Below are 25650 nucleotides of genomic sequence, written 5' to 3'. Positions count from 1 at the left end.
TATAACCTATTTAATAATTTAATTCTCTCCTTTAATATGTTGTAAATATTACTAATATTGTGATATATTTTATTTTAGCTTCCAAGAAAGGCCTCAAACAAATAGTTTTTTTTATATTTTTTTTCTTTTTTATCATATTTTTTATAATAAATAAATAATATATAGAAATAGGTCTACAACCGATCCAAATAGGTCCGGTACGGATTTTGGACTGATTTTTTCGGTCTGATCCTGGTTCGGTCCAAGCATAATCAGTCCGGTATTCGGGTCTTGGATTATCATAATTTCGGTATTCGGTCCGATCCAGGTCGGTCCAATCCGGTCCAGATTTGGACCGATAAACACCCCTAACTATAACTATAACTATAACTATATACGTTTTCTACATTTTATTCCTTTGTCAATGAATTTGCTCTGACTTTTTAAAAAACTAAGGGGGCGTTTGGTTGGGGGTATTCATCAAAGGGAAAGGGAATCAACTTGTATGATTCCTTTTGTTGTTGTTTGTTAAGCATCTTTTGTCATTCCCTTTACCCATTTTTCTTTTTGACTTACCCCAAAAGCCCTCTACATTGAAACCCTACCCCCCCAAGGTATTTCCATTCCCTTTCCTCCCACACCACCCAAAATCGTTGACCCCCATTGACCACCATTATAACAACATCACCACCACCTGAACCACCTTCACCGTCGACCCACCCCACCTAACCCCACCTAACCCCACCCACCACCCAACCTTCTCCTTCGCAACCCCGCCGCCTTCGTCTCCCTCCACCACGAAACCACCCCTCACCACCACACAACCACCCTTGTCACATTAGAGATCGCCCAAAATTCGACCTAACACCACCGAAACTCCACCCCAGCTACCAACCGCCACAAATCGGCCACCAAAGAAACCCTACCTAGCTTCGGTGGCGCACAACGAGGGAGAAGAAGATTGCGCGAAGGCGAGGGAGAAGAAGGTCGCGCGAAGGTGAGGGGGAAGAAGGTCGCGCGAAGGTGAGGGAGAAGCTGCTGTTAGGGTGAAGCCGTTGCTAGGGTGGAGAAGGTGAGGGAGAAGCCGGCGAGGGTGAAGCCGCTGCTAGGGTGGAGACGGCGAGGGAGAAGCCGGCGAGGGAGATGTCATTGCTAGGGTGAAAAAGGTCGTCGGCGGCTGCTGCAAGGGTAGAGCTTTTGTGAGAAAAGGAAATACGGAGTATTGAACAAAGTATCACCAAACAACATTTTAAATCAAAGGGAATGATTCCCATTCTCTTTCTTTCTCTGTTGATTCCATTCGGTTTACCCCGTGCGAACCAAATGCCCCTTAAAGATAATTTAGTTGTGTCTTCTCACCTGCATCAATCAAGGAGTGTGATTGTCTGATCGACCGATGATGGTTTCGTTATCACCCACGTCATATAACAAACTAAAAAACGCACAGCTGAACCCTTTACGCGCCAACGTTGAGCGACGAAGAAGAGACTCAAGAGAGAGAAACACTGAGAATGAATGATTAACAGCCATAATGTCTCCTACAAATGGGGAGTGATGTCAAGTGTTTGAGTGAAGATAAACGCGAAGTTACAGGGATGATTGCAGAATGTCACTCCCACAAACCACTCCGTTTGCTTTGCGAGAAGAGAGAAAATCTTTCTTTCCAATTCCACAACCATCCAGGAGGAGGAAGAAGAAGAAAAATGTCCGATTTTTCTCTGATTTTGGAAATTTCTAACCTAATTGGAGAAATTCGCACAAGAATTTTGAACGACGAACACTCAATTGCTGATTATGAATTCGAAATTTAGCGAGTTTTGATTTCTATTTTCGGCCGTATTTTTTATTCTTTGAAATGGTATGCGATCTTATTCTCGGTTCTTATTTTTGGTTTAATTGATGATCGTTTTTTCATGTTAATTTCGAATATTAGAGTGAGGTTGTGTATAATTGATGATTGTTTTTTATAATCTCACATTTTGTGATTCGATTTCAACATCTTAGATGTCAAAGTGTAAAATGTCATAATTGGGAAACATTGATCTGAGCTAGTCTAGTTTGTTACTCGTTCTGGTCCATATACATGTCGTTTAAGAAAACCGCGCATTGCTATTTGCCTATTTGTTCGTGTAAAATACGGAATACTAAAATATCAATGCGCTTGTACTTGCCAATGTTGAATCCAAATGTGTCGAATAACCTTTGCCAGTGAGTAGGAACGATGGGAGTACAATGTAGCAATTTGTAGAAGTATCTTCTACTTCTACCAACTACTAAGAAGTGTCCTCTTAAAAATGGTAACTAACTGAAAGTTGAACTTCATATGGCTAGATAGTGATTTATCAATCTGCTCATTTGTCCGGAGAGATGAAAGAGTATCGTTATTTTTGGTTTGGCTTATCATGGACTGAATAACAATGTCTTTTTTTCCTGTGAATTTTAATATTGTATTCCTTCAGTAAAGTAACAAAAGGCTCCATTTTGAGTTGTAAATTGATCAAGGTCAAAGGCAGACTAACTTAAAGATCGATAACCTTCTTTGAAACACTTTGATAGTGCATTAGTGCCTTATGAACTAAAGTTCAAATAAATAGTAATTGAGGCACATAGAACCATTTTCGTTATGGCAAAATGCTTAATAAATTTTATCTGGGTGTACAGTTGTGATTGATTACCGCAAGCAGTTATCTTATACTAGTATTCTTCCATGGGATTATGAGGGACAGGTTGATTCTTATCGTATGCATGACAGCATGAGTGAGCTACTAATCATGTAGCTTTGAGTTATAGTTTAACAATGTTCATCACATCCATATCTGATGTTGACGAGTCCGTTGCGGATTGGGGAAATGTACCACACAGTAAACTTAATTAAAATATAAAAAAGCTATGTATATCCCAACACATAAACTTGTGCTGACTCTAGGACATTAGCTTACTTGTTTCTTCTCAGTTACAACTGCATATTGATGATACTGTTTTGATACCTCCTCCGATCCAAGTTCTGTTCAGTGGTGTCTTTGAGTTATGTTTAAGAATAATCTGTAATTTTGTATTCATGTTATTTTCTGCAGGGAACTCCAATTAACATAATAGCAGGCTCTACTATTTGGGTTGAAGACCCAAAGTTAGCTTGGATTGATGGGCAAGTTATAAAAATAAAGGGACACGAAGCTGAAATTGAGACTTCAGATGGAAAAAAGGTACTCTAACAGTTTATGCATTTGCTTGTCAACTTGTTGTTCAACACTTTGATAACAAGTTTAGAGAATGAAGGTTTGATCATGTGTTTTTGATGCTAACAAAAAGGGTGGGTCAAGCTGGTTTCACACAAGTTAGTCACGAGAGCCTTCGGCTACCGTCAACTATATGTGTCTTCAACTCCCACTAAAATTACTTGTAGGTTTAACCTTTTTTCTTAGTATTTCCAACTAGGATAACAACTCAGCTTGTTTTTGGTCTTCAAACATGATTCTCTTCTAGGCATTGTCCTGACCTATTAAGCTCGTAGATGTTTATCTCGCCTGTTCCAACTTTGATTGTTTGTAGAAAATCCAATTTGTAGATTATATTTTTGGTGAAAGATTTTCCTTCAAGAACCATAGGGCCGTATTAAGTAAGGGTGAGCACAACAAGGTACCATACTAAAATTTCAGAACCGAATTCGGAACCTGTTGCAACGGGTTTCTGACAATGAGTTCCGGATCTATAGCTTGTTGCAGGTTCTGGTTCCGGTTCAGAGTACCCTATCATTTTACAAATTAAAATAAATTATTGTCAAATTGTTAAAAAATCTATTTTATGATTTTATCTTTGATTGTTTTATAGTTTGGGCTTAAATTGTTAATCTATATTTACATTTTCCAAAAATGAGCTTGGATTGTTTTATGTTTTGGGCATATGTAGCAATTTTGTTTGGTTCCGGTCTCTTATTTCGAGTACTCCGTATTGAAATCGGTGTTACGTTCCAAAAAATTAAGAGCAGGAAATGAAACTTGTTGCAACAGGTTCCCAATTTCGTTACCAGGGACCGGGGGGAACTGGAACCGCAAGTTCCTAACAGCAAATGTTTCCGATTAATAGTACCATGATTTTTTGCTCACCCCTAATATTATTAAGCACGATTTGTGTTATGAATAGGCCATACAGCCTGTAATTCCTCTTATTGTCAAAATGTACTCCGTCCTACATGCGAAGGGACACGAGATCCTTTGTACATATAAAATGACTTTTTTGCAGACCGTCCTGTTTTGATTCCTCTTATTGTCAAGACCCAAGTGTAATCCGTTATACGTCCGAAGGACTTTGGCTCACACATGCACATAAAATAGACGATACGATTTTGATGCTGTACAGCTTGTTATTTATCATTTCTGAAAATCATGGCATATCATGCTCCCATTGCTTATTATATGATATGTAAGCGTGACATTAGATTCTTTGCTTCCACTATGTACTCAGTTTATCAGTTCATCTTCAAAACAATTAGTTTCGTGGCAAAGATGTGAATCTGTTTATCTCAGAAATTAATGAATTTAGTGACCTGTATCCTACTGAGTGTCTTATCTGGATGGTGTACAGGTTGTTGCAAAATTATCTAACTTACATCCCAAAGATATGGAAGCTCCTCCAGCTGGGGTTGATGACATGACCAAGCTATCATATTTGCACGAGCCAGGTGTTTTACGGAACCTGCGCACTAGATATGAGTTCAATGAAATCTACGTAAGTAATGCTGAGTGTCGATTTCCCCTCCCTTGTAAAGATAAATGCAGCAAAAGAAGAGACATGAGACTCTCATAATAGAAAAGTAGAATTATTATTCGGTCTTCCCTGTTACTATTGGAAAGCATTAATAAAAATGAAGTGTTTGTTTGGGAATAGGTTTCGCAGCTATTGCTTTTGGCGCCTCGGGTTGGAAAGGAATATCATAAGAATTTTTAAGTCTTTTTTTGGATTTCTTTCTTTGAAGCGAAGGGTGTACCTGGGTTCCTTGCAGCCTATGAGTATAGGTTCTTAAGGGGATGTCACATACTTAAGTTCACTTGTAAATTTTGTTTAATTTAGAGGACATAATTGTTTTGTGTATCCTTCTCTTTCTTAATATTTTTTTGTTATACAGTTTAAAATAAGAAAAGATTCAAACTGATATATTTTAAAATTTGTGGGAATAATATTCATGGTAATATGTTGTTGATAGACTTACACCGGAAATATACTCATCGCCATAAATCCATTTCAAAGACTGCCTCATCTATATGATTCTCACATGATGCAACAATACAAAGGGGCACCGTTGGGAGAGCTAAGTCCTCACGTTTTTGCAGTTGCTGATGTTGCTTACAGGTAGTTGTTCTCCTTTCTGCCACGTATCAAAATATAAGTGTCGTACAAGAGTAATTTGTTTTGGTTTTCCGGACAGAGCAATGATTAACGAGGGGAAAAGCAACTCAATTCTTGTAAGTGGTGAAAGTGGAGCTGGTAAAACAGAGACGACAAAGATGCTGATGCAATACCTTGCTTATTTGGGGGGCCGTTCATCAACTGAGGGGCGCACAGTCGAGCAACAAGTTCTTGAAGTATGATTATTTTATTTCTCCCCAGTTTTTTGTTTGATGTCATATGGAGTTCAGTTGTGCTAATTGATTGAAATGCAGTCAAATCCAGTTCTTGAAGCATTTGGAAATGCAAAAACAGTACGGAATAATAATTCCAGGTGACGATATTTTCCCTATTGTAATGAAACAATGTGGTTTTTTAAATCTCTCTTCAACTGAACTTGATACTTCCTCCGATTATCGTAACATTTGCAAGTGGATGGGTTGGCACAAATTTAAGACCCATGTGATTAGAAAAGAGAAGAAAGATAAAGATAAACAAGTGGGTTGAGAACTTGTAGCGTGAACACATCTAAAAATAGAAATGTTCCAATAATTGTGAAACTTCCTAAAATAGAAGTGCAGCGATACTTAATGAACAGAGGAATTATTACTTTATGCAACTTAATTCCTCCCTAATCCTAGAGAGGTTTGGCAAATAAGGATCAATATTAATTCATCTCTGAGGTTCTGAGCATGCATTACATTGTAGTAATTGTCAAAGATGTTCTTCGATACCTGGATACCTGTCCAGGTGATACATGGTTGATGCTCTTAACTAGTTTGGACGTTCTAACTACTTGTTGTTGCAGTCGCTTTGGCAAATTTGTGGAGATCCAATTCGACAAGCGTGGAAGAATATCAGGGGCAGCTATCAGAACATACCTTTTAGAAAGATCTCGTGTTTGCCAAGTCAATGATCCTGAACGTAACTACCATTGTTTTTACATGCTTTGTGCAGCACCTCAAGAGGTATTAATCTATTAAAACAATTATTATTACTAGAAATATAAACATGTAATATTTTTAAATGTTTTAATCAATGGATTTTGTGTGTGATGTTGTTCTGGTTTCAAGGAGATTGAGAAATATAAACTAGGAAGCCCAAAATTATTCCATTATCTTAATCAGTCGAAGTGCTTTGATTTGGTTGGTGTGAGTGACGCACAAGACTACCTTGCCACTCGGAGAGCTATGGATATTGTTGGAATCACTGAAAAGGAGCAGGTATTCTTTTCAGCACGTGTTTATGTAGTTGAAATTGTGCACCCTCTTGTCCTCACTCTCTTTTCTTCAGGAAGCAATTTTTAGGGTAGTTGCCGCAATTCTTCATCTTGGCAATATCGATTTTGCTAAAGGGAAAGAGATAGATTCATCTGTTATAAAAGATGATAAGTCAAGATTCCATCTCAATATTGTCTCGGGACTTCTCATGTATGAACTAATTTTGCATACCAACAATTTGTGGCAACATTTTCAAACAAAGAAATAACCGTTCATTTTAATTTATGTAAGGTGTGATGCTCACGCACTGGAAGATGCGTTACTGAAACGTGTCATGATTACCCCTGAAGAAGTCATAAAGAGAAGTCTTGATCCTCTTAATGCCACAGTTAGTAGGGATGGATTAGCTAAGACGATATACTCACGACTCTTTGACTGGTATGATTACGGTGTTAGAGCATTGCTTTTGCAACCCCTTCCTCTCTGTTTTTGTATCTGAATATAGAAATGTTGTGCTCATCTTAAGCATGTATATTTTCCTTGTGCAGGTTGGTTGATAAAATAAATGTATCAATTGGACAGGATCCAAATTCAAAGTCTTTGATCGGTGTCCTTGATATCTATGGTTTTGAAAGTTTTAAGCATAACAGGTAAGAAAATACAAAATCTATAAGGGAAAATAGATGTTTTAAAAAAAATTAAAAAGGCATGGGTAGGAGGAGTTTCATGTTGATCTGACTATTTTGAGTTTAGGTATCTGCAAAGAATCTATTTTATTCGGTAATATATTTCCCGCAACCATTTGTGCTTGGACCTGTTATTTCATATGTTCCCTGTCCTTGTTTAGCATATTTGCTGAGTATAACTAAAAGTTGAGGAGAATTATACACAATTTCCTTTGGTTAAGGCTGAGGCACTAGTGGATCGTTATGGAAGCTGTAATTTGATTTGCAGATCTGAATTCTGGTGGCGGGGGATTGTTTTGGTTGTATGGTAGCCTTCTAAAGCTTTACAATGGCGTTTTGTTTGGATTCCCATTGGGGCTTTTTACTTTCTGTTTAGGTAATTGTGTTGGATGTTTTGGTAGGAAAAATTACTTCTTAAAGGAGCTTATGGAACTTCATGTGGCATAAATAATCATTTTTGTTCTCATTAGGAAGGGGAAATAACGTACGTCGGATTTTGGTGGCAAAAAAGTGGTTTTGAGGATTATTCTGACAATTTGAAAGTTTGTGGCCTTTTTCTTCGGTGTGGTTGATACGTTCTTTTAATTACGGTGGATAACTCTTTCCCAGTTGTAAGAGTACTCCACTGGTCCATAAATTTTAATCATGTGTATCTTGGGATATTTAACAGAACGTTCATTCTAAAGAAGGAGTAGATTATGATTTGATATCTTAGAAATCAGTATATCTTCCATCAATTTGAGTGGTAGAGGATGATGGGAAGGAGGGAGATTATTTTGGCACACCAATAGTTGACTTTGGCGCATTTACTGAGAGAGTACAGTTTTCAAGTGGTTCACTCACAAGATGGTGCGCCAAAACCAATATAAGGTGTGCCAAAATCAGTTTCTCGGAAAGAGCACAAGGTAACACAACTATAACAAAGTCAATCAGGTAAAATTGTGGCAATTATATTTTGAGGGGTAGAAACAATGTGAGAATCATTCTTATGGAGGATTAAGGCTCAGTTTGTTTTGAAGGAAAACATTTTGCAGGGAAATTATTTTTGTTTGGTTTATTAAGGGGTGAAAAACAATTTCCTTTTGTAAGGATGGGATGCCACATTTTCCTCCCTACTGCTTATCTCTCCTTTTCTCTCCTCCCATCCTTCCTCTCCATTCCACTTCCATTTTCCTTTTAATCCAAACCTTAGGAACCAGACAAAGAAAAACTATTTTACAATTATGTTTTCCCTTGCAAATTGTTTACCATGGAAAACGTTTTCCGTCAAACCAAACGGTGCCTATAGGTATTTAATTTTTTCAGAAAGCCTTTGTCTTGTAAGACCGAAGGAGAAACTCATACTATGGTATCAACTTGTGCAGCTTTGAGCAGTTTTGCATTAATTTCACAAATGAAAAGCTTCAGCAACATTTCAACCAGGTGTGCTATTTTGTATAAATCATGCAAGTTAATATGCTAATACTCTTTCAGTGCTAATTAAAATTTTGTGGGCACGTGCAGCATGTCTTCAAGATGGAGCAAGAGGAGTACACAAAAGAGAAGATTGATTGGAGCTACATTCAGTTTGTCGACAATCAAGATGTTCTTGATCTCATAGAAAAGGTAACTTTCCTTTCTCAGTTATCTTCCAGTCTGTTGTTTAAAACAAGAATTTCAGTACTAAACGTTACAAATTTTAAGACAATGCTTTCAAGCATAAAGGGAATGGAAAGACTTGATGTAAGATGTATGTCAGTCATGAGTCATCTCATCGGTGTGAGGGGAACACAAATGCGCTCACCGTCTTTCAACACATTATCTCAAAGATTTTGGGTGTGAGATTCAGAGAAAGTAGAGAGTAAGTGAGACAGGAAAATATATCATACCCTACGGTTGCTAAATCTACTATCTCATTGTGATTTCAATTTCCTTGGTAATAGTGAACGAGTTGTGTTAATTTGGTGTGCTGATATACAAGTAAAATAGGATTATAATCACTAGCTTATAGAACCATGAAGTTATTTACAAAGTTATTCTTGTTTAAGAAATAAGATAAGCAATAGAAATTATTTGTGGAATGCAGAGAATGTATAGATAAGAACTTAAGGTCTCAAGTTAAACAGATGTAGCATCAGTCAGAATAGTTTATTTCCAATTTATGGTTTACTAAAAATGGGAATTGTAGAACTTGCCGTGCTTAGTAGTGATTGGTCCAGCATATCAACATTCATAGTCATGAATTATGAGCTAACACCTCATCACTTCAAAAGTAAGGGTGACAGCCGTGGCACCAGAAACTAAGTGAAGTTTCTTTGTGGAGGGCAGGATTGGAGCTGTAATTTTATCTTTGGAGAACAGCTTAGCATAATTGTGGTTTTATGGCCTATATCTGATAAAGATTCTTAGTGTCCTATTTTGAGAGAACTTTACCTACAAATTAAGGGGGGATATTGGTCTTGTGATTTGTGGATTAGTTTTACTTAGACTGTAATTTTCTTTTTGTTTTTTTCTTTTCTTTTACCCAATTATTTACTCCTAACATTTTATGTATCGGTCTTTCCCCTTTTTTCCCCTCCTCTCCCCGAAGTACATGCTTCTTATTGACTTTTTTTTTCTTTCGGGTTGAGAGTTTAACCGTCTATTGCCTTTTTCTTCCCTTTTATTGCTGATAAATTACGGGGAACCATGTTCCTCCGTCCAACGTTCCAACAGCTCCAACCCCTGTACCATGAATGAAAAGGCAGGGAGAAAAGGAGGTGCAGCCCCCAGGGGAAGAGGTTAATGGATCAAGAACGTTTGTGAATTTTTCTTCTTAAGGAGAACATAGATTAAACACTGAGACAAATTTCTTCCTGAAGTTGTGACTTGTGACATATTGTTTGCTTTCCTGGTTCTTTTCCCTTTAATTTTCTCTTATAAGGCTTAGCTTTTACACAGTCAGTAATTAAAGTAATCAACAATTAACTTTTGAAGAGTCCTTTCAAGAAATATGTGAGTCACTATTTTCTTTCGCGTCAGAGGCCTTGTTCTGCTCACCTGCTTTTCACTGAACTGATGTAATTTTTCTCGATTATGTAGGAACTGCAAAGTAGTTCAGTTAGTTTCTTTGCATGACCTTTCATAATGTTTGTTTGCAGAAACCGGGTGGAATAATTGCTCTTCTGGATGAGGCTTGGTAAGAATTTTTTAATAATGTATATACACACGTGTTGAATAAACATAGCACATAGTTCTCTCTCCCTTTGTTTTTTCATGGGATTCTTTTATCTTTGCAAGACTTTATAATATTTACCAGTTGAGCTCATGTATATTTTTCTCTCTATTTTCTCTCTTTAGTATGTTTCCCAAGTCAACTCATGAGACATTTGCATCAAAGCTTTATCAGACCTACAAAAATCACAAGCGCCTTCTCAAGCCAAAGCTTTCACGAACAGATTTCATTATTTCTCATTATGCTGGCGAGGTATGTCAACTTTTTTTCCATTCATTGTGCTTTTTCATTAGGGCAATGATACTCATTTGCATTCACCGCATATTGGTCTAGGTCCTATATCAGTCGGATCAATTTTTGGATAAAAATAAGGACTATATGGTTCCAGAACATCAAGACTTGGTAACTTCTTCCAAATGCCCATTTGTAGCAGGCCTTTTCCCTCCAGTGGATGAGGAGACACCAAAATCCTCTAACAAGTCTTCTAAGTTTTCCTCAATAGCCTCTCGTTTTAAGGTATTGTACAACACATTTTACTTCTAAGGAACTGTTTTCATTTCCTTAGAAAAAAACTGTTGATAGTTTTTATCTGGTTTATTGCTGTAGTCACAACTGCAACAGCTGATGGAGATACTAAGCTCAACAGAACCTCATTACATTAGATGTATAAAGCCAAATAATCATCTAAAGCCTGCTATTTTTGAGAATGTGAACATCTTACAACAATTGCGTTGTGGTGTGAGTGCATCTTAACTTCTGTATTTGAATACTACTTGGGTAGTAATGTATTCCTACCACATATCTTGTTCTTCTGCTTCAATTTGACTCATCAAACGTTTTCCTGTCCATCCAGGGGGTCCTAGAAGCAATCAGAATCAGCTGTGCAGGCTTCCCTACTCGTCGTCCTTTCTTTGAGTTCATAAATAGATTTGGACTCCTTGCTCCAGAGGCCTTACAAGGGAAGTACGTCTCATCTTTGCTTTACTCCTAAATATAAAGCTGAGAGTTAAACTCGCCTCCCCACATCTCCTCACCCATTACCAATTGTTTATGTGGTATTAACTGACCACATTTATCTGCAGTTATGACGACAAAGTTGCATGTAAAAAGATATTGGAAAAGAAAGGGCTAAAAGGGTACCAGGTATTACTTTACTCGTATCCTTGAGATGATGACTAATTGATTCTTCAGTATAGCATCTATGGTTTCTGTTTGGTGCTGAATTCCTGACAGAATTGTGCTAGTAGTGATATATGTTTTCTTTTATTCTCTCTTCAGACATTTATGTATAAAATACTTTGCAGATAGGCAAGACTAAAGTTTTCCTGAGAGCTGGTCAGATGGCTGAATTGGATGCCAGAAGAGCTGAGGTACTCAGCAGAGCAGCAAAGATTGTACAGAGACGGGTGCGAACTCATTGTGCTCGTAAACAGTTTATTGCATTACGTGAGGCAGCAGAGTGCATACAGGCATCTCTGAGAGGTAGATTCTCCAGTACTGAATAGTGTCCCTGTCTCCCTGTACATGAGTGACAGCTGTTAAAGAAAAGTATATAAATCTTTCGCAGTGTGTTTGGATAAGGGAAGTTGGACGGAAATGGAGGGTAAGGAGAGTGAGGATATTATTTAGCCCCTAATTTGATATGTGGGTGGCAGAAGCGCGAGGAAGGAAATTGGAGGGATCCATTATCCTCTCTCTTTTACTAAACGAAATTCTTTTAATGTCGGAGGATTTGGTAGGGACAAGGCCTACTGACTCCTTCCCTCCACCATCTCTGCCCAAACATTATGTTTATCTAATAAGGGAACTACTTAACTTGTGTCCCCATACAAGAAATGATACTATACATTTCACTTTATTATAATGCTCTATGAACAAAAAGATGATAAATAATGTACAATTTTTCTGCACCTTTGCTTACGAGTCTCTCCCTCCCTCTTTTTTCATCCCTCTGTTCTCTTTTCTCAGTATCTCTTATATGTAGTTAGGGTAGATAGGCTGAATATGGCATCAAGGTCTTAAAAGCTGCAGCTGTTCCTGTGCTCTGGGAACTCAAGAAAAAATTTCTTTACTTAGTCATATGAATTTTAACATGCAATTTATAATTGTGATTGACTCGTATGCGTATTTTATGTGGCTTTAGGAAACCTGGCTTGCAAACTGTTGGACAAAATGAGAAGGGAGGCAGCTTCTATTAAAATTCAAAAGAATACACGTAAATATCAAGCAAGGAATAAGTATAACAAACTTCGTGTCTCAATTCTAGCCTTGCAAATGACTTTACGGACAATGGCTGCTCGTAAAGAATGCCTTATTAGAAGGCAAAATAAAGTGGCAACTCTTATTCAGGTCCATTTCCATAACACCAATAATTCTTCTATCATGTTACTCTTTTCAGAAGATAATACTTCTGACACATTGGTTATATTTGGGACAGAGCCAATGGCGTTGCCATAGAGCTTCATCATACTACAAAAATCTTAGAAAAGCATCTGTAGTTACGCAGTGCAGATGGAGGGGAAGACTTGCAAAACAAGAATTAAGAAAGCTAAAGATGGTCAGTTCTGCTTGCATGATGTGTGTTGCTGCTCATCCTGTGTTTTCATGTTATTGTTACATTTCGTGTTTCTTATCACTTCACACTATGATAGATAGCTGCTATGGAAGGAAAGGGAAGGGAGGGAAGGATAGAGAAAAGAAAGGGAGGGGAGATGAGGGAAGATGTGATCTTGTATTTTCCTTCCAAGTCTTTCCAACATTGGAAGATTTGGTTTATTAAAAGGGAAGGAAATTCGATCCCTCTAATTCACTTCCCTTCCCTCACCCCAAGTAATATCCAAACAAGGGTACATGAGTTCCTCACTTTCTCGTTCCTCCCTTTGCCTGCATATTACACTATCCAACACACCGGTAGTGTCCTCAGCGGACACAAACAGAACATTTTGAAATCTGAAAGGTTCATGTTGAGCTATTGCAAGGAACTTTCTCACTCTGGATTATTTGGAGTCTCGAGTATGACGTCATATCTGAGTTTCCAACTTTCCACAATTTAGAAAAATTAGGTATTTCATCATTAAATAATTAACTTGTAGAACTATAGATGAATAGCTTGATAAGTTGGATGAGCCTTTCTAAAATATCTCTGAATCCCCTTTTTGTAGCTTGGCAGAAGGAAAAGTTACCTTGATAAATGAAGGGGGGGGGGGGGGGGGGGGGGGGTGGGGTTAATGTATTTGATCATTAATACACCGATGTTTTTTTAAATAATTGGAGTCACATGGAAGACTCTAAATGGTGTCTGAAGGGCAGTGCGTTGCACATCCATAATTATTTAAGTGTTGGTTGATTGGTATGTGAGTGGCTTTGGCTTATTCCTTTGGTCCATGATATGGGGACAGGTCTACACGACAGTACCCTTGTAGAAACTAGCTACTCAGGGTTAAGGCTTGGCTGACTTTTACTCTTAAACAAGTAGTCTGGTTTGGTACAATTCCCTGATACCACAGTTATACAGAACTCACTTGACGTTCATGGTGATGAATTTGACCTTAATGGTTGTGAAACAGTCATGCTATGTTTCTGTTTCTTAATATATTAGCATACCTTATCTGAAGGATGTGGTTGAAGAAGAATCAAATTCTCAAAGATTGGCTGATTGAACAAAATATGGGCCATCACACAGAGTATGTATATTCATGTAAATGAAATGAACACTTTTTCTGATTGATGTTACTGTATTAAGGGGAAAAGGGTAAGGTATACTTAGCGATGTTTCAAAATCATGAGTTTTTTGTACAAATAGGCAAATAGCATTAATCAGCAGTATGTTATTCATGTTCAAGTAAATTTTATTGTCTTGCATTGCTGCTGGGAATCTTCAGATAGGAGGGTTTGTGTTGATGATGGCACTGGTCAAGCAATTCTGTTTACAATTACTTGCTTACTACGCAGCAATCTAAGCTCTTCGTCTTGTGATTCTGTTGGGAAAAGAGAAGCTTTCTTTTTAGAATAAGGCTTTGACTGTGTCACTGTTCTTTATAGAATTAAGGACAAGGCTAAGACCTTTTTGTTTACTTGTGCAGAGATGGCAGGGGATCCCTTGTAAATTGATTTTTTTCTTGCAATAGTTGGCTATCTTCTCTGTGAATCTTGGGAAATTGTGAATTATGTGACTTTGTTTGTTGCTAATATTGTCTTCTTTGTTACTTTGTTCTGAAACCAGAATTGCCTTATTGGCTTAATTTTTATTTATTTAATTCCGTGATTTACAAATCCTTTGATCATGCTGTTGTGGTGCCTGTTTTTAAATTTTTTTATTTCCTTTTTTTTGTTTGCTGTAGATTTTATTTAAATTTGTATGTGTATGCAATTTAAAATTGATTAGCAAGCCAGCTTTTAGTTGGAGTGGAGAAGTAAAAGATGAACCTAGACCAGCTGAGTCCATTGTGTATAATTTTGACACATGGATCCTTAGTTAACAGGTAAGGATAAAGGATCGAAGTTGGAGTCTAACTTCCTAGTTTATTGTTTGTTGTTCTTAATGTAACATAACCTTTTCTGATAAGATTTGGTTAGTGAGCTGCAATTCCGCAGGGAGAAGATGAAGAAAAAAAACACATGAGGAAATAGAATTACCATGAAAAGGAAATTAAACAAGAAGAGAGAAAATGAACATTAATAAGTATCGTAAGAAAATACGAGTACCTTGACATGAAAAAGGGAAAAAAGCAAGAAAAGTAAGCCATATAATTAATAGGTAAATTAATTATTTCAATTTACAGTCTGAGCTCTAAAGTCTCATTGGAGCTATTTTTCTAAATTGTTGTCAAAGTACAAGTTATTTATGTAAATATGAGGATCCCTAAACTAATCAATGGAGATAGCATTGCTTTATTTAGGAATTACAATAAACCACTTAATAAACAGTTAAGCTTTTCATATTATATACCAAAGTTTTTACCACCTGGCCGTGGAGACGGAGCCGATAGAGTCAAATGCATGCTTATCCTCCTCCATGTTAAGCCTTTTCTGCTACTTACAAAAGTAGTAATATGACCAAAGCTAAGTGCAATTTCTCATCTTATCAATCTCTTGTTAACTTCATTGTCCCAGTCAAAGGTACCATCGTCCGGCATGATAATACCTAATCGACACTCCCCACAGTTTAACTTCATGATTTTGACCAAAGGAAGTTATTTTCATTGGGCAGGCTTCAAGAGAAACAGGGGCCCTTAAGGAAGCAAAGGACAAACTTCAGAAGCAAGTTGAGGACCTCTCATTGCGTTTACAGCTGGAAAAACGGTTGCGGGTATTTTCATATATGCTTATCTGCAAGTTATGAAGTTATGACTCTGTTAAAAATAGGTTTCAACTGAATGCTCTCAGGTCAGTACAATTCCTCCTTTTGATGTTCTAATGACCAGATATGATATTTTCTTGCAGACTGATATAGAGGAAGCAAAAGCCCAGGAAATTGCAAAATTACAAACTTCTGTGCAAGCTATGGGGAATAAAATAGATGAAACAAATTCTCTGCTTGCAAAGGAACGAAAAGCTCTGAGGCAGGCTCTTGAAGAAGCACCTCCTGTTGTTAAAGAGACCCAAGTATTGGTTGAAGACACGGAAAAAATCAATTCTCTAAAAGTAGAAGTCGAGAATTTTAAGGTTTGGACGTACTTCCTCTGTCCCATAAAGCATACGGTTAAAGTTGCATTCAAATTATAAATAAGTATTGCATAAATATAAGTACCATTTTCCACGATCAGCCTATGTGCATTTTTTACATTTTCATCACATATACTTTTTTTCATTGAATGGCTACTCAAGTTTTATGATCTTCAGGCCTTATTCGAAGCAGAGAAACAAAGAGCTGATGAATCCGATGGGAAACTTGTTGAAGCACATGAATTGAATGAAGAGAGGCGCAAAAAGTTGGATGACTCAGATAAAAAGATTCTACTGTTCCAAGAATCTCTCAATAGGTAATTTTATTTCTAGCATAGGCAAGTCTCCTTCACTACATGTGTGGATAATGACAGTGTTATGTCTCTGACCAAATTCCATAGAAGTTGTGGTATAAATAGATGCAAAGTATGTCAAGTCGTGTTTTATAGAATAAAGGTTTCTGAAATCCTTAATGTAAGGCTGTAGAAAGCCTTAGCTCGCTCACAAGTGGCATGACTTTCAGCATTGCATTAGGTTTTTTCTCTTTCTGATTACATTGTTTATAGATTCTGAGTTCTAAAGACTCTACACTAATGGGCCCTTGAATACAGATTTAAATTTTTACTCTAACCTCATTGGCAGAAATTTTAGAGAATGGTGAAATAGGCTTCTAAATCTGCAGTATGGCAGATCGCATATGCTTTATCCAGTCAGTATCATCATTATCATGTGAGAAGCTTTCCTGATGATATATTCAGACTGCCAAGTTTTTAGGTTGCCTACTTTCCTGTATTCCATAGTTGATTCAACCGGTAGCATTGTAGCTGGAAACAATCCACTAGGCTTTGAGCCAGTTATTCATTCTTTACGGAATTTTGCCGGGTTTAAGACCACATCAGCCTTTCCCCAACTATGGAAAGGCCTCCTTAAGGTTTAGGTTACTACATCCGGCGGTGAGCTTGAGTGAAGTTTCTCTCAGGTTCAAATTGGAGAGAATTCCAAATCACAAAACGTCAACGACTGCTGGCTTATTTGTTAAAATAAATGGAGTACGTTATAAAGAATTAATCGTTTAATTGAACATTCGAGAACTAAAAACACGTTGATTTGAAGAGTCGTTTTGAATTGTTTGATTTATTAGATCTTGAATTTTGATGTCGTCTTTTTGTTTTCAGCAATTTATGGAAAAAGGAATTTGTGAAAAAATGAATAGGGGGAAAACCTATGGCTGAACCAACTACCAGAAAAAACCTCATGGTAGTCAATATGGGCCTGTGTTAGTGTAATTAGTTGATAAGTTTATAGAACCCCTCTGCTAGTCTCTAGTGTTTAGGAGGTAAGTTTGCGTGCATCTTGGCGTCTCCGGAAGAGGGTTTGGATTGACTAAGCCTCTAGTAAAGTTGCTGTGTGTTTCTTTTATCACTGCCTCCACCCTTTTGATGTGATGTATGTATGTGTAAATGAATGATATTTGATTTCAGTTTTAAGTTGTCTTTTTGCATATTTATCCTCCCTGCTAGTCTCTAGTGTTTAGGAGGTAATATTTTGTGCATCTTGACCCCGGAGGAGGGTGGGTTACTTATAGATTATCTATGGATTGATTAAGCCTCTAGTAAAGTTGATGTGTGTTGCTTCTGTCACTGCCTCCACCCTTTTGATGTGATGTTTGTATATGTACCTGAATGTTATTTGATTTCAGTTTTAAGTTGTATTTTTGTATATTTACCCCACTTATTTTGAATCATCAATAGATATATTGGATACCCATCTCGAATGGGTGATGCGTGTTTATTTTCTTACATCATGTTCGGCTAGTGGTTGCTATCATTAAAGACGAGTCAATCACTTGCTACATATATAGTCTTATAATACTGAATTCAAGATCAAGAATCTTGAAGGACCTGAAATCACCATTGCTATTTGTTGTTGACACTGTACCGATGTTGGGAGTTAGACTGCACATCATTTCACATTTGTTTTAACTCCTTCAAATCAGGCTAGAGGAGAAGATTGCCAATTTGGAATCAGAGAATCAAGTTCTTCGCCAGCAAGCTGTCTCCATTGCATCCAATAAGTTTGCTTCAGGTCGCCAAAGATCGATTCTTCAGGTATACTCATTGATGGATATTAAATACTCCCTCTGTCTCGAAACAGTCTTGACTCTTGATGTTAGTTTTGGGCACGGATATTGGAAGTTGTTATATGTGAACCAGTCAAATTTTAAAGTTGATTGAGATTGGAGAAGCAAAAAGTATGCAAGGGAAAGTGTTGCTATTGTGAGAGAAAAAGAGTTGATGTGGCGAAGAGAAAAAATATGTTCTCTGTAGTGAAGAGAGGAAATAAGAGAAAGTGAGGCCCATAGTGCACATGAGAAGTACTTTTTTTTTCAAGTACCAAGATGATATTTTTGGGACTTTTTAAAATGGCCAACGACCTAATGTTAACAGGAACATTAGTTTGCAATAAAGGGAATACCAGATTAATCAACTCCGACAGTGTAAATTAAATCAGAATTTTATCTAATGTTATTTTTTTCTGCTTGAATGGCAGAGGGGGTCTGAGAGTGGTCATTTTGTAGACACGCATTATCGGGTATCCTTCTTTAAATTTATGTCTGGCCACTTTGCAACGTTGCATTATGCTTACTACAGTTTCTTTTTATTTACCCCCTCTTGATGCTGCAGGATTTGCATAGCCCTTCCATGAATCATAGAGAAGCTGAAGTAGAAGAGAAACCACAAAAATCTCTTAATGAGAAACAACAGGAAAATCAGGAACTGCTTATTCAGTGTATAATGCAGCCTCTGGGTTTTACAGGAAACAGACCTATTGCTGCCTGCATAATATACAAATGCCTTCTTCATTGGAGATCATTTGAAGTGGAGAGAACTAGTATATTTGACCGAATTATACAGACAATTGGTCATGCTATTGAGGTTTGTAATCTTACTTGATATGCTACTAAGATATGGGTAGGTGTTCCACATATCAAGGCTCAATTTTTTGAAATGGGGACACTGACCACTGTCCTGCAATTGGTGACAGGTAGGTTGTGAATTCATAGAATATACTTCCTCCGTTTAATTTTACTTGCATCACTTCCCCAAAATAGAAAATATCATAACACTTGCAACACACTATAAATGGAAAGTTCTTTTTTAAGCAATGTCATATATGCCATCACTTTACGCTTTAAGTTCTTGACCACCAAATAAAAAATGAAAATTTCCAATTACGTCCTTACATAAAGAGTTTTGATTCCATTTTCTTAAACTGCGCGAAAAAGTGTGCTGCAAGTCAAAAGAAATGGAGGAAGTATGAAAGAAACTTTTGTATGGGCTTTCACGTAAATACACACACTTCTCAAGTTTACTGTTTGCTAGTTCTTGTTAATATAATGATCTTAAGCTCATCCTGAGCATATAACACATCATATTCTCTTTTATTCCCTTGATTTTTACATTTCATTTACAAATATGTGGTTCAAGATAATTGACGTTTCTGGATGAAAATCAAAGTAGATATAATAAAGAGTCTAGTAGATCTAGTGTGACATAGATTGGCTATTATTATAGACTAGTCTTCTAAATGAGGATTTTCAACGAAATCTTATTTTCTTTTAAAAAAGGCCCAGGATAACAATGACATATTGGCTTATTGGTTGTCAAATGCGTCAACTCTTCTTCTGCTGCTGCAACACACACTGAAAGCAACTAGCGCAGCTGGAATGGCACCACAGCGCCGCAGAACTTCGTCAGCCACTCTTTTTGGGAGGATGAGCCAGGTATAGAAGGCTTCTTCTCTCCTAATTATGTCACTTGACCAGTTGCAAATTCTTGAAGGATCTGATAATACAGTAACAGATAATACAGTAACAGACTTAACAGTCACATTCCCTCCCTACCTTTGTATAGAGTTTCCGAGGAATTCCGCATGGAGTTAGCCTTGCCTTTGCCAATAATGGCATGACTGGTGATATAGATTCTCTACGCCAAGTTGAAGCCAAGTATCCAGCTTTGCTGTTCAAACAGCAACTTACAGCATATGTTGAAAAGATTTATGGAATGATTCGAGACAATCTTAAGAAAGAAATTTCGCCAGTGCTTGGATTGTGCATCCAGGTTCAGTACTTAGCCTCTTGTTCTTTGACTTGAAATAGGTCATCAGTCCTTGATTTTATCTCTGATTTGAGATATCCTTTGTTGAAATAGGCTCCACGAACATCAAGAGCAAGTTTAGTCAAGGGTTCATCACGTTCAGTTGCAAACACTGCAGCCCAGCAAGAGCTGATTGCTCACTGGCAAGCAATCGTTAAAAGTCTCGGGACTTTTTTGAACACATTGAAAGGAAATCATGTTAGTTTAATTTCTTTTTGATGTATTATTTTGGTTTCTTCGTTTCCTGTGCCAAAGTAGTTTACCTCCATTGCTGTAAAGAAGAAAAGAAAAAGGAAAACAGCATGAAAGAGAGTATACAGGAAAGGTGGAAGAAAATTAAAATTAGGACAGGGAGCAGGAAGATCAATGGAGAAGCAATATATTTCAAGGGTCTGGTACTGATTGCACTGGTGTATGCATGCGTTTCTGAAAAACATTATAGACACTATTAGTTTACTGCTTCACCTTTGTCATCCTTTTAAGTTAGCATATATCCTAGTGTACGCTTGAAATGCCCGTCTTTGCACCCTTACTATTTTTTTGGCTTTCTATTTCTTGCCTCTGTTTCAGGTACCTCCGTTTTTGGTACGGAAGGTATTCACACAAATATTGTCATTCATTAATGTTCAATTATTCAACAGGTATTGTATTTCATTGCTACTATGGGATTTGTTTACTCTTCATAGAAAATATTACTTATGGTTCCTCCACTTCTCTATGCAGCCTTTTATTAAGGCGCGAATGCTGTTCATTTAGTAATGGTGAATATGTTAAGGCAGGTCTGGCTGAGCTTGAACATTGGTGTTACCTTGCAACTGAAGAGGTAGCAGTTTCAAATTACTTTTATCTTTAAAAATATGTTTTTTTTTTTGTACGTAATAATTTGGAAAGGATGCAGTATGCAGGTTCAGCATGGGATGAACTGAAGCATATTAGACAGGCTATCGGTTTTCTGGTAAGATACCTCTTTAATTTACCTTTCATTAATCAAACACAGTTAGTATTATGACTTATGTGTGAAATTAGAGTGGTAATACGATTTTCTATTTTGTATTATTACTTTGTTAATGCAGATTATACATCAGAAGCCAAAGAAATCCTTAGATGAAATAAGCCATTACCTTTGCCCTGTGAGTAGAAAAAGATTGAGCTCAAAAGTTGATCTCCATAGTTCTATTTTCAAATGTTTTGACCTCTGATTATGTGCCCTTGTAGGTTCTCAGTATTCAACAGCTGTACCGGATTGGCACAATGTACTGGGATGACAGGTATGGCACCCATAGCGTGAGTTCAGAGGTAAACCCTACTGTCAACTTTTTCCTTTAAGAAAATGGAAGATGTAGAGTTTGGTCAGCTCCATCGGTAGCTAAATTTATTCTTTGCAAACAGGTTATATCTAGTTTAAGGGTGCTGATGATGGAAGAAGCAAATGGTGCAGTTAGCACTTCTTTCCTGTTGGATGATGATTCAAGGTCTGCTTTTATTTCTGATTTGCCTTAGAGATTATATTGAACCACATTGATCTTACTGGTTTTCATGTAAAATAACTGAAAGAACGTATTGGTAGTAATGCCTCAACATTCGACATACATGTTTCTCTTCCCTCTCGAGTCTAGAACTTTGCATTTTGTTTCTGGAACCCAGGATATGAAAAGTGTTTCAAATGATCATAAAGAAGCATTATATTATGCTTGTTAGAGGCTAATCTTTGTTTATCTAATGCAGCATTCCATTTTCTGTTGATGACATATCAAAGTCAATGGAAAAAACAGATGTCTCAGACATTGAACCTCCTCCTCTTATCCGCGAGAACTCAGGCTTCAGCTTCTTGTTGGCTCGTGCTGACTAATTACTTTCAACTGGTAGAATTGGTCTGTGGGTTTTTCTAATCATGTGGCTCAAACTTGCAAGTTATTTTCTTTCAATGTCAGTTGGGCAGAAGAAGATTTTGAAGCTTCAAACCTAGGTTTTGTGCAGCAAGTCGGGGAGGAAGTTACTCGAGCTGCTCTTACCAACAATGTGGCTACTACTCCTTCAGCTTCTCAGATCGTTTTTTAATTGATTGTCACTTCAATTAAAGAAGCTATTCAGGTGACTAAAGGTTGGATAATAAAGATGCTTCTTCTTCAAAGGCTAAGGACTTCGTCCACCAGTAGGTCCAAACTCCAAAGGTTATTGTTCAAGTGGAGAATGGTGAAATTACCAAAAACTGAATGTTAAATGTCGGAGGAGCTCTAGTGTATACAAGTATGGAACCATTTTGCTAGTTTTGGGAAGGGTAGGTACAATCTTAAATCCCATTTTGCTTCCTTTTTTAGCAAGTTGCTTTGTACCGAACAATTGGTTTAAGCCTAAATAATATTTCTTCGTCTTTGCGTTAAAAAAAAAAGGGTTCCCCACTTAGATCCATTAGGTTTTCATACAAACTTAGTTGTTCCAGACTTCAATTGTTTTTTTATTGTACTAGCAGTATGAGATTGAAAAGGGTGGATTTTCCCCTAGACTTTGTGTAAATAGAATTTTAATTATATAATCCGTCACGAGGTTATCAAGTGTGTATATTGTGGACAATCTGACCCGACTCGGTTCCATCTGAATCAAACGACCCAATGCCACCTCTGTCCATGACAAGGAATATTCATTCACGGGTGAGGTTGTTACAATGCGCTACAACACCACAAGTCCACAACCATCCTTCGTAAATGGTAGTTACCAAGTCCACAACTCATAATTGGTCCCATAGGCTAGCACATTTATTCCCAATGCCTTTGACCTCACTTACGCAGATATGCTTATCCTAAAGTGGTGGTATTAATGGTATCCGTATATGTAACCATGCCGTGCATAAGTGAGGCGAATAGTCTATTGAATACGGAAAATTGTTAAATACGGGTCTGGACCGCACCCGTTATCAAGAGAGAGAGCCCACTTAATAAGTCCAAAGGAGGTTCCACCTTAAAACTATATGGCAATAAGGGGAGTAGCCCTTTAAGCCTTATTAAGCGATTAACTCTCTCATCTCTTCTCAATGTGGGACACTCACATGTGTTATTTGGGAAAGCTTTCTTCAACACTCCCCCTCACGTGTGAGGTCCACTTTTTACTTCGGTCACATGTGATGTTTCGTGGGCCAGAGTGCGTTTCTCGACACTCCCCCTCACACGTGCCATTTTAATTTGGCCCAGAATATTAACGGTCCAAGGTTCAAGTCGTGGGCCCAGCTCTGATACCATGTTAAATACGGGTCTGGACCGCACCCGTCATCAAGAGAGAGAGCCCACTTAACAAGTACAAAGGAGTTTCCACCTTAAAACTATATGGCAATAAGGGGAGTAGCCACTTAAACCTTATTAAGTGATTAACTCTCTCATCTTTTCTTAATGTGGGACACTCACATGTGTTATTTGGGAAGAGCTTAGGTGAAAAACCCTAATTAATTTTTTTCCGCAACCGAGAAACTTTCGAGCGTTGAGACAAGCAGTCATCGTGATTGCTTGTGTACGTGAGGTTGCCTATTGATTCAATCATGGGCATAGAGGAAGAAACACCCAAGGTAGACACCACAGTTGATTTGGACTACTATCTTGGACCGAGTGATGGTCCGGGTGCTTTGATTACGCCAGTCAGATTACGTGGGGCTTCAAACTACGATGAGTGGGCTAAAGCTATGCGTCGTTCTCTGATTTCGAAGTGGAAATATGGGTTCATTGATGGTTCGATTGTGGAACCGTCAGATGTGACAAAGAGGAGGCATTGGATTGCTGTCAATTCTACCGTAGTCTCTTGGATTACAAACACGGTGGACGAGAGTTTGATGTCTACGCTAGAGGACTTCGATGTTGCTGTAGAGCTATGGTCACACCTGAAGACGAGGTTTTGTGTGGTGAGTGGTACACGGGTGTGTCAACTCAAGATGAATTTGAGTAAGTGTAAACAGGCAGCAACCGAATCAATCACTGAGTTTTATGGCAGGCTGTCGAAAATTTGGAAGGAAGTGGTACAACATGCTCGGGTTCCGAGGTGTTCGTGTGGAGGTTGTAAGTGTAACATTGCCCTACAAGTAAGTGAGATTCGTGCCGAAGATCATTTACATTATTTTTTTATTGGACTTGACAATCATTATGAAGATCGTCGTGCTCAATTGTTGGCACAAACACCACTACCTTCGGTAGATGAAGCCTACCAATCGGTTATTAATACCGAAAGTTTGCGTCTGAAATCTGGAAAGTAGAAGGAGGCTGTGATGGCCTTCAAAGTAGAAACAAAACCGAGGACGAATGATAAGTTTTGTACTCACTGTAACCGTGAGGGACACAATTAGGAGAATTGCTACCAATTGATTGGTTTCCCTGACTGGTGGGATGAGAAGAAACGTTGTGGTAGAGGACCAGGAAGGGGAGGCAGACAAGCCACTAATAGAAAAAACCCTTATTGCAGCGGGCTTTTAGACCCCTGTTGCAACGTACATCGTATGCTGCAATTGGGGGGCCTGCAACAAGTCTAAACTTGTTGCAGCGTACAATGTTCGCTGCGAAAAGTACTTTTTTACAGCGTACATGTGACAAATGTCAAAAATTTGGCAAAAATCTTGACTTGTTGCAGCGTACAAATTCGTGTACGCTGCAAAAGACCCCACCTGTTGCAGGGTACATCTATTTGTGCGCTGCAACAAGTCTGGAATTTTGCCAAATTTTACACCCTTGTTGCAGCGTACACATATATATGTACGCTGCAACAAAGCACTTTTGGCGGGAAAATTTTAGTTTTTTTTAGGGATACCTAGAGTGCCTTTAGAAACCTGTCACAACAAAATAGAATATCGCAACCTGTATAACAAATATAAAAACAATAACGGTTGTTTTATATATTTAATATATCCCAAAACAAAAGTGGAGGTACTACATTTAAACATTTGTACGTTCTAATTTCAACGTACGCATACATTTTAATATCAAACAACTCGACCAAGCGCGCTCAGGCCAATAACAAATACTTGCTGGTAAAAACTTAGCCAATTGCTCACGAACCACATCAATTTCCTCACTAGCATAAGGCGCATTTCTCGGAGTATATACCTTCAAAAACAAAAATTTGATGGGAGCATTAGATCAAATGTCATTTTAGTCTAAATATGATCTATAACGACCCAATGAGACTTAAATTTGCATAAATAGATTGAAATGAGTATTGAAAACTTTAAAACTAATCATATTAATCATGTAATAAGTTTCAATTGAGTCCTTAAGTTCTTTAGTTCAAAGTTGGAAACTAAAATGTCATTTTACTCTAAATATGACCTACAACGACCCAATGAGCCTTAAATGTGCGTAAATAGATTGTAAGGAGTCTTGGAAACTTAAAACTAAGCA

The 25650-nt window shown here is 37.6% G+C and overlaps 1 protein-coding gene across 2 annotated transcripts; it reads left to right on the top strand.

Annotated features, from left to right (window-relative positions):
* Positions 1-1365: 1365 nt before the first annotated feature.
* LOC110799423 (myosin-11) lies at positions 1366-22833 on the top strand. Of its 2 annotated transcripts, none has more exons than XM_056827543.1 (38): positions 1366-1837; positions 3054-3182; positions 4561-4704; positions 5180-5325; positions 5402-5558; positions 5637-5695; positions 6170-6329; positions 6435-6584; positions 6655-6791; positions 6873-7019; positions 7130-7231; positions 8632-8689; positions 8771-8872; positions 10387-10424; positions 10586-10712; positions 10794-10976; positions 11067-11198; positions 11314-11423; positions 11543-11603; positions 11765-11942; positions 12604-12809; positions 12898-13037; positions 15670-15802; positions 15903-16124; positions 16302-16441; positions 18121-18232; positions 18675-18716; positions 18809-19060; positions 19753-19908; positions 20039-20245; positions 20336-20479; positions 20852-20922; positions 21005-21104; positions 21180-21236; positions 21355-21411; positions 21497-21577; positions 21671-21753; positions 22007-22833. In XM_056827543.1, exons 1-38 carry the CDS (start codon positions 1835-1837, stop codon positions 22128-22130), a joined length of 4650 nt encoding a protein of 1549 aa, XP_056683521.1. In that variant the 5' UTR covers positions 1366-1834; the 3' UTR covers positions 22131-22833. The 2 variants fall into 2 exon arrangements, with proteins under 2 accessions (XP_056683521.1, XP_021860380.1); XM_022004688.2 differs by having other exon boundaries at positions 1369-1837; positions 12898-13017; positions 15670-15768.
* Positions 22834-25650: the final 2817 nt, after the last annotated feature.

Source organism: Spinacia oleracea, chromosome 4 (genome assembly GCF_020520425.1).
Source record: "Spinacia oleracea cultivar Varoflay chromosome 4, BTI_SOV_V1, whole genome shotgun sequence".
In the NCBI taxonomy this organism is placed as follows: domain Eukaryota; kingdom Viridiplantae; phylum Streptophyta; class Magnoliopsida; order Caryophyllales; family Amaranthaceae; genus Spinacia; species Spinacia oleracea.
Note: the sequence above shows the minus strand (reverse complement) of the source record. Positions and strands in the feature narration are given on the sequence as shown.

Bases quoted from the DNA above. Each gene is read 5' to 3' on its own strand.
- LOC110799423 (XM_056827543.1), top strand. The intron at 13,038-15,669 runs GTGTGTTGCTGC...TTCATTGGGCAG, and splicing joins GTCAGTTCTGCTTGCATGAT to GCTTCAAGAGAAACAGGGGC. The intron at 21,105-21,179 runs GTAGCAGTTTCA...GAAAGGATGCAG, and splicing joins GTTACCTTGCAACTGAAGAG to TATGCAGGTTCAGCATGGGA.